The sequence below is a fragment of the Montipora foliosa genome, chromosome 6, assembly GCF_036669935.1.
Source record: "Montipora foliosa isolate CH-2021 chromosome 6, ASM3666993v2, whole genome shotgun sequence".
NCBI lineage: Eukaryota > Metazoa > Cnidaria > Anthozoa > Scleractinia > Acroporidae > Montipora > Montipora foliosa.
In genome coordinates this window covers 12161447-12171064 of record NC_090874.1, presented here as the reverse complement: position 1 = coordinate 12171064, position 9618 = coordinate 12161447, and the positions used below count along the sequence as shown (strand labels likewise).

At 39.1% G+C, this 9618-nt stretch overlaps 1 protein-coding gene across 1 annotated transcript in view; it reads right to left on the bottom strand.

Moving 5' to 3' along the window:
- The window catches only part of LOC138006704 (NHL repeat-containing protein 2-like), a 15022-nt gene extending 5894 nt beyond the window's left edge, over positions 1-9128 (bottom strand). Inside the window, exons 1-6 of the mRNA XM_068853199.1 lie at positions 8448-9128; positions 7866-8179; positions 4718-4850; positions 2777-2882; positions 636-867; positions 266-388 (exon numbers count right to left, since the gene is read on the bottom strand). Coding sequence (XP_068709300.1) covers positions 266-388; positions 636-867; positions 2777-2882; positions 4718-4850; positions 7866-8179; positions 8448-9030 — 1491 coding nt within the window. The 5' untranslated portion in view covers positions 9031-9128. The remainder of the gene's footprint in view (positions 1-265; positions 389-635; positions 868-2776; positions 2883-4717; positions 4851-7865; positions 8180-8447) is intronic.
- Between the last annotated feature and the right edge of the window lie 490 nt (positions 9129-9618).

Sequence of the window (9618 nt, the reverse complement as noted above, 5' to 3'; positions counted from 1 at the left end):
CCCGGGTTCAAGACACGCTCTGACCACTCGTTGAATTTGTTCCTGGCAGACCCTGGTTCAACTTCTCAACTGCACTTGTAAATAGCCAACTGGTTTACCTCCGGCCAGTTGGGATTCTTAACAGTTGTTGTTGTTGTTGTTGTTGTTGTTGTTCTGTTCTGTCGGTTCATTGATTGTTTTTCATTGACCCTGAAAAGCATCTATGGGGAGTGGTCAATTAAGAATGTATGTATCTTACATCCTCAAGTTTTTTTTTAGAAATTACCTTGTGGTTGTAAGAATCCGCCACATACAACTTCTGCGAATGTGGGTTCCATGCAACAGCTAAAGGATGTTGAAGCTTCACGTCAACACCTTTTCCATCCTTATCACCAAATGCAAACAAATTCTGAAAAGCAACCAGAAATTTAGTTTTAACAATGCTTTAACACGGTTTGGATGTCAACAACAACAACAACACGAAATTGACACTTGCAGTAGAAGACAACAAAGACTCAGTTTTCAGTCGACAAATGTAAATCCCCATACAGTTCGAATAATACTCTAATTAGCTTTAAAACCGCCCTTTCTCTGTTTAAGACCCCTGTCGCCATGGTGAAACCTACGTATGTATATCAGTCTTTAAAGGAACTTACAGTAGGATCTCTGTCGGCTCCGACGAGAGCTTTCGTAGCACCAGTAGTTACATCAACAGTTCGCACACTGCTACTCTCGCTGTCTGCTACAAACAAACACCTGAATGGTTTGTCCAGCGCCAGACTAATTCCTGATGGCTGTGCAAAGCCAGCTTTGTGTGGGTAACTATTGTTACGATTCTCTTCTGCACCACTTCCTGCAAAACGAAGGCATGTGCCTTCTGGATGCGACCTGAAAAAAACAGATCCCTCAAAAATGATCACTGTGTATGTGCTTAAGTGGTTCAGTTTGCGACTTCCGTAACATTACTTTTAGATACATGTAAATATATAGGATTTCGTACCGCGTTTGTGAACAAGATGCGGCTAATGTCATAAAAAGGAACTGCGGTTCTTTCGCCCGAAGTCAATTCCAGCGAAATTTCCACCTTGATGACATGTTATAGATCTGAAAAGAAAATTGGGGTAACCATGCATTTTTCAGAGATAATGAAGCTTCAATTTGGAAAAGAACACCATACATCGATTTGTATTTCACTTTAAAGCTTTTTACAAACATTGTTGATTAATTATGTTTGAAACGTGTGGTCATCCTCAATTTTTTCTTGGAGCCCCAATAACACTTGTTAAGATCTGAGTTTCCCGTGTATTCATAAACCACGCAAAAATACCTTTAAATTAGCAGGCACGGTCCTTAAGAGCGTTTCGCACACAACGGTCAACTTGAGTTGCGCGCGCTCGACTAACTTTATTTGCTAAGTAAATGTTTGAGTAAACACGGATTACGTGTCGTATGCTAATCTGGAAAGATGACGCCGGACTGTACATGTATAAGATAAACTCTGAATTTTGTTTGTTCTCAGTCCAGTTGGTAAGTATGAAGCGATAGGGTTTTTATTTCGAGTGAACTGCCTTAGGGCGAATAAGCTACAGGGTGAAACGACCTGCTTCCCATAAAATCATTACGAAAGCAGAAGAGACAGCAGTCTTTACAATAAAAGTACAATTTTGGAGCAATTACAGAATACAGGGCCACAATGGAGACCGGTGGAAGTACTGGCACATTTGGCTCGGCAGTGGAAGAAAGAAGGAGACATGTATAAAGATTGGGGTCCTTTATACTGGTGGCTTGGTTAGCTCGTTTGGGCTCGGAAATGGATGGCAAACGATCTAAACGAGGGGGCTCGTTAGTTTAGTCTCTAGATGTGGCCCTGGATTCTGTATTTTTATAATTTTTTTTTTATAATCCTCATTTACTTTGCTTTCGTATTACAATATTGTGCGTCAATGCTAGCGTAACTTACATTAGAAGGCTTGGTAACTAAGCCAGTATGCTACTTTAAGATGATTACATTCTCGTCCCAAAAGGCCACGATTCTTTCGGTCAGGACCTAGAATAACGACCTCTGGATGGTTCCGAACTAGGAAGTCCGCGAATCACGGACTTCCGGCTCGTCTGCGCAATCTCAGAAATTTGAAACAATTAGTAGCTGTCAGCAGTTATCAAAATAGACCCCCACAGAGACTGCACGTATTTTGGAACTGGTCAGAGGTCGTTATTCTTGGTGCTGACAGAAAGAATCGCTGCCTCTAATGCTTTTAAGAGCTAAGTAAATAATTGACACTTCAGTGCAATATACCATCCGCATCAATGCCTTTCTTTCTGATTTTATATCAGTGGCAGTACATATCTTAATTTAGTATCACCCAACAAGTGGACTAATGCAAATCCTGCAATTTGATTGGCTACGCTACTAGAGGACTATTAGTAATAGTCCTTGAGTAGCGAAAAGCGTGACGCTTTCTTTAGTTTTATTCCCAAATAAATATTTCTTCAACTTGCATTTGCTAACTTTATTATTGCCTTTTCTGTCCAACTAGTTGGGTGATACTAAAACAATTAGACCCTTCGCCCTCAAGGGCCACGGGTCAATAGCCCATTCGGCTTTGCCTCATGGGCTATTGACCCGTAGCCCGCTAATTGTTAAATAGTGCTTAAAATTAACACGCACATAAAAAGAGGCAATAAGAACAAATTTTGAACAACAATAAATTGTTAAAACAAATTAAAGTAAACATGTTGAGACCAGATATAAAAAAAATAAAAGCAAAACGAACAAACAAATGAATGCACGACTGACCCTCCTTTAAGCCAAGAACCGTCTTTTAAAAATAAAGCCCAGATTTGATGAGTGCCAGCCATGGCTATATACAGCACATCTTCTTCAACATCATCTTTTGCAAGTCCTGATAATGATAATAAGGATCATAAAACAAATAAAATATATGCATATTGATGGTACATCTTCAAAGAACAAGAATATTATTGCGTTCAACGAGTAGGTGAACGCAACACTAAATGCAAATTGTATACACGGAGATTTTTCGGGACGACCAACCGATTGATCTAAAGGGACACATTTGCCACCCCCGCAGATTTTGAAAGGGCGAATGACATCATAGGGGAGAGGGCCTGGGATTGAGAAGGTCCAACACAGGTCCTATATTGGTATCAAACGCACTCCAAAATTTTTGGTTATTACTAGTTGCTTAAAATAATCAATACAAAATGTAACGATTTCGCTGCCTAAAAAATTCCAACATTTCCTTAACCCTTTCACTCCCAAGAGTGTCACTCATAGATTTTACTCTGTCTAATGCCAGACGATTTTACTCGTCAATGGGGAACCCCACAGGAGTGAACAGGTTAATTTTTTAGTCAACTGTTCAGTGTTCCTTAAATTGGAATCCAATTTAAAAAAACCCTGGATACTTTGTAGTAACAAATCAAAGGACAAGGAATGAAATGGAGCTGAATATTGGTGAATAATATCATCTGTAAAAACGGACAATGACCCATGCTACTATTGGCAGTCCTGAGAATTTTTCGGCCAAATTATTTTCAAATTGGATTGCATGAAGTCCTATTAACAATAGTATATGTAGGTAAACAATCAATCACATGAATGTTAAAAAGAGAACAAAGAAAAGGAAAAAACAAACAAACACAAAAGACAAAAAAAAAAATTGGGGACCAAAATGCACAAATCCAAAAGTGATAAACACATTTGCATGATACCTCTTAACCCATTGACTCCTGGGGGTTCCCCATTGACGAGTAATTTCATCCTCTGGCATTAGTCAGGGTAAAATACTCTGGCATTAGACAGAGTAAAATACTAAGTAATTGGCCGGTTTAGGCCGGTTTAGTGAGTGATTAAACAACAATCAAAGACAGGAATTTCTGAATGCATGACTTCCATAACTAATACATCATTCATTTAATCACACATGAGTTCATAATAGTAATTTTTATTATTTACCAGAGATTACGACAACTTTTTACTGGATAAGGTACTAAGATATTCCTGAATCTCAATTGATTTGGATACAATGTCCAGCCTTCTCGTGATTTACTAAGCTCTCCTTAGTAAGCAAGAAAAATCATGATTGCGACCTCGCTAAATTTTTCTTGTACAGTACATAAATATTAAACTCCGCACAAAAACAATATGAAATTTATTTCAGCCAGGCTAAATGGAATGGATCTTGACAACTCTTTGGTCTTGCCGATCTTGGAAAATCTGTATTGCTCAATTGTCCTTGCAAACTGTTGATTTCTAAACAGAAGTGATAACACAAGCCTTTTCTTCATCAAAAGTTTTGGGCTCCTAAAAGCATGGACTTGTCTCCTCCATGTTGCACATTAATAACCTTTGAAAAACCATCAATGAAAATTAATGGCACATTCCACCCAAAGACTCATCACCCCCGTCTGCCTGGAAAATGTTCTCATTACCAGAGGCTGAGATTCTTTTCATCAGTAGCAAGAGTACATGTAACAACAACTTCCAGTTCAGAAACGAGTGCATTCGTTAAGTACCCATTTTTGAAAGCATTGGCAACAACTAAAAGTGCACAGAAGGATCAAAAGTCCTTTGTTCACAGTCTTTGCACTTCGGATTCAGCAGCCGCTCTTTAGTGGCCCATCAAACAAAAGAATGCCCAGCCTCTAGATCTGGGTTAACAAAAACACTATAAAATGCTAAGTACAGCTATACTTTTGTATGCAAGGTTCAAACCTGGGGGTGGTCCAACGGTAAGATCCCATGGTGAACTGATGCTCTGCAATGTCCCAATTTTACCTCCTTCCTTGTCACTTCCCTGCGTGCCATTTCCAGCGATTGAAGTGACCCGCTCCATTTTCAGATTTATCTGAAAAAAAAAAAAAGAGAGATACATTAAATATGTGAATTGCAGAAGCTCATGACCTTGAAGCATTTCACTCTGGTTGAAAGCTGGGGTTTTTTGAGTTTAAAAATTTCCTTATTTGGATGTAACGTAGCTCGCGCATTTTCCCACGCGAGCAGCTTCAATGTTATTTTTGTCCATATTTGGATATAAAATTGTTGTCCTAAAATCCCCAGCTTTGTTCCAAGGAAAAGAGTTGCAAGTTACACGCTTCAAGGTCATGTGCTTCTGGTCACATGACCATGAGCGTCTGCAGGTTATTAAAAAATTATGTGACATACTATACAAACACACATGCATGCATGCAGTACCTTAAATACCATTGTCATACCCCTCATAGCCTTTCAGGATTAAGTTCATAATCATGTTGTTTAGGGTACATGTACTTAGTCCATGCAGCTGTTTTAGTGAAGTTTACAATCAATATTATCTTTGACTCTTTTTGAACAGTGACTGGGTTCTTTATTATCGCACACAATTCGATTAGTAGCAGGGTTGTGAAATACGGCCTATGTTCAAGGCTGCTGCCTAACGGTCACCCAGTTGCCTGGGGCGCCTCATTTGAGAATGAAGGTGACCAAGTTTCTGAAAGAGTAGCCCAAACAGGTACCTAACTTATCACAAGGTGATTTATCCCCACTTTCTTGTAAATTTGATCCCAGCTGGAGATTAAACGATCAAAAACGTAATAATATGGTTGGAGAGAAGGGCAGCTAACTAAAGCAAATTCCACAAATAAGTGACTCTTTAACCTGTAAACATGGTCAATACTGTTTGGGGCTTTCGTTGTGTTAACTCCCGGTAGCACATGAAGACTGGGTTGCAATGTGATTCCCAAATATGGAAATGATACATCCATATGTCCGTCCATATGTTTTCTCTGGAAACATGTATCAGCTCTCGAGAGACTTACTAGTAAAACATGGTACAATATTATTCGAAATGTGATTTCTTAACCTTGAATTAAAGGCTGAAAGAAAAAATTACTTGTTTTGGCGATATCTACACTATAATTTTATATTACAAGTTGCTTAGCAATGGGGTGAGAGTCCTAGGCATGAATCGAAACCTAAGACCTCCATAACACATGTCCTTCTCACAGGTGCATTACACCTTTCCATCATTCCATGTATTTGTATAAATATGCAGGGTTGTCATTAAGTTTTGAAGCAGGTGTAACACTTAAGATTTCACCCGTAACATGTAAATACATGGCTAAAGGCCATGTCAAGGAAGGCCCAAAGGGCCCGAGTCCCAAGGGTGTCTGGGGGAATACTCCACCAGAATATTCTTCAAATTAGACCCTCAGAAATGCATTTTCCAGCCCAATCAAACAGCGATGAAAATAATACAGGGGAAAAAGATAAACTTCACAATGAATTTATAAAGATATTTACTAACCATGTGGAAATGGTCATGTACCACATAACAGTGAAAAATGGTCAGCGGAATGCCATTTACATCAAGTATGGTGCATTGATAATGATTTTGTTGCTACAAATCCAACAACGATCGATCTGGGGTGTTCTCCAAAGGTTTTCACAGAAAATGTTTGGATTTTTACCAAAAACACATCTTAGAATCAGGAACACAGACAACACAAGGCAGCAATTATTATATTTTCTTTAGAAGGTAAATGTTTATAAATAAATTTCAATTTGTTTGCCCCACGAATATTCATTCTGCAGCAACCATCACCCGTAACAGTGACTGGGCTCAGCCGTAACAAGTGTTACGGGTTACCGCCCCTGATGACAGCCCTGAACATGGGTGCACGACTTTGTCGAGCCTGCAGATTAGTGGGACACATTCTCCTTTCAGGACCAAGTTAAAAAACGACCTAGCTCTCCAGTGACTTCTAGTTACGCTCAATGGGTAGAGCATCGGACCAGTGCTACGGAGGTCGTAGATTCGATTCCTGCCTAGAACTCTGATTTTTCAGTTGTCCTTTCACCTGCTGCCGAGCAACTTGTAATATGTATCCTTCTCATGGGTGCATTACACCTTTCCATCATTGCACCTGTCTGCACTATTGTACATACAAAAATTTTAATGTGTAGCACATTTTTCCCACATTAAATTGCTGAAGGTTTACTTGGTTTTTTCCCGGTGACAGCAATGGAGCTCTCGTAACAGGTAAGCAATACGTTTTGCTTCTCGTGTCATCATTCAGAACTTGAGTAAGGTAGGATTACGTAGTCATTTCAGTAATACAATTAAACATAAATTTCCGTGATGCGATGCTGTATCTCCCATTGATCGCTGAAGGTTCTTTTCTAACCACAAATACGTGGATCTTTATGTACTTAAGACGTGCCAGTGAAAAAGTAACAAACAAACAAAGGCGGTAAATTATTTTCTGCAGTACGCTTTTACTTTTACTATAATAATTCTGACATGAAATTTTGATCAGTGACGGAGAGGATCAAGAATTGTGACTACTATCGCCCTTGCTCTTGAAGATAAACAGACTTAAATTAAATTGGAAAAATATGTGATTGCTTTTTTCAGTTCTTTCAGATATATATAAACGTTTACTGTCAGAAGGTACACACCAGTTTTTTGGTAAGTCATCTGTGGCAAGTTTACATCTTTCGTATAATTACAATTAAGGGGAGGGAGGCGGTGGCAGGCACTGGGTTTATTAATCAATTCTGGGCTCTTGAAGAAATGACTTGGGCTACTAACTTTTAATGTTGGGAGCCCGAAGGGCTTTTGGAAATCTCTCTTAGGCAGCAGCCTTGATGATATACATGTGTATAGTCTATAGATGTACATGTATAGCCCTTGTCACAGAACTGTTTCAAAAGTCTCACCACATGTGGACATGACAAAATTTTCATTTGTAAAGCAGTTTTTTATGGTTTTGGATTAGATGTAGGATTGGATATTGTTAGTTAGATATAGTTAGTTTAATTATGTAATTACATATGAATTAATAACTGATGAATTTACCATGTTGAAATAAAGTTCACAAACCTTTCTAATTGCGTGATTCTCTGTATCTGCTACAAGAATTACTCCATCTTCAAAAGTTACTCCCTGTGGTGAATGAAATCTTGCTTCTTGAAATGATCCATCTACAAACCCTGCTTCACATTTTTCTCCTCCACCAATAACATTCAAAATAATCCCTTCTCTGGTTACTATGAGAATTCTGTGATGTCCGGAGTCAGCCACAACTAGCCTTTCACCTTCCTTGTCAGCACAGATTTTCCCAGGAAAGGAGAGGCTTGTTTTGGGAAGAGCATCCTTGGACAATGAAATTTCAATAGAATGATTGCTGATTTTTCCTAATGGATAAAATAAAGTGCTCAAATTTGAACTCCAGATCCAATTATTGAGTATTTCGATGGAAAACTGACAAATGGCTACATTTTTTGGCAGTCATTTGGAATGTCACAGAATTTAGGTGCTCTCACCACAGTACCAGACCTGCCCCAGTGAAATGGGTTATCCCCCCCCCCCCCCTCCACCCCTGGTGGCTGCAAAGTCCAACAAAAAAATTATGATTTTTTACACACACTGCATTGAAATGCACTTTACACATAAAATTCCTACCTTTGCCGTTGTAAAAATTTAATGCTGCACCAACAAACTGTATTAAAGTATCTCTGTGCCCTTCCCCGACAAGGCTAAATAAGATTTTTCCTTCTGGACTCACAATAACAAGAGTTGGCCAGCACTGAACTGCGAGAGCGTTCCACAAGCTCGCCTCGGAGTCATTAACAACGGGATGTCTAATATCGTACCGTAAAATCGCACTCATAATATTCGCGGATGATTTTTCATTCTCGAACTTTGCCGAGTGGACCCCTAGTATAACAAGCCCTTCCTTCTCGGAGTAGAGATGTTCTAGGGCTTCAAGATCGGGTAAAATATGCATACAGTTTATACAACAGTACGTGAAGAAGTCTAAAACGCACAATTTTCCACGAAGCTGGTTTTGGAAGGATAAGGGATCTGTGCAGTTAAGCCACTCCAGTTTCGAATCGAACTCTGGAATGATCACGGAGTCTTCAGATTCCATCCATTCAATATGGCGGGAAATGGCTTTGTTTTGTTCTTCATTTGATGAAGCTGATTTTAAGGTAGCTGTTAGCTCCTGTCCACGGTGTATGAACCAACTTTCTGAGAGGACCATATTTTTAAAGATTGGAGAAGGATTGCAAATTTAAAGGATAAACATCTCACAATGCGCATGTTGATAAACTCCCAGGCGTTCCTGTTGGTTAGTGGTGTCACACTACCCCGGCCAACCTCGTTCCCAGTGTCTCTCTTCTCTGCCTCCTTTGTCGTTGAGGAAAAATTTTTTCTCAACGACAGAGGAAGCAGAATTAGAATGTCCAGAAGGCAGGTATAAGAATGTCCAGAGTAAAACATGAGTATCATGACGGCATGACTATTTCGGGGGTGAAAACTGAAACACCCAAACGTTTACAAAAATGCTAACCTTAGGCCTAAACATTATCTAAAGCATAATTATTGTTTAGGCCTAAGGTTTATCTCCAATTATGGCACTTTTATGGGTTCAAAATTCAACCTTGCGAATTTACCAAAACTTCTATCCACCAAAGGTTTGAATTCATCCAATACTCGATTGAATTAATCGAAACCTGTAATTCATCAAAACGCTGAATTCATCGAAACTAGTACTGTTAAATTCATCCAACAATACTCGATTGAATTTATCGAAACTGTTTAATTCATCTAATACTCGATTGAATTTATC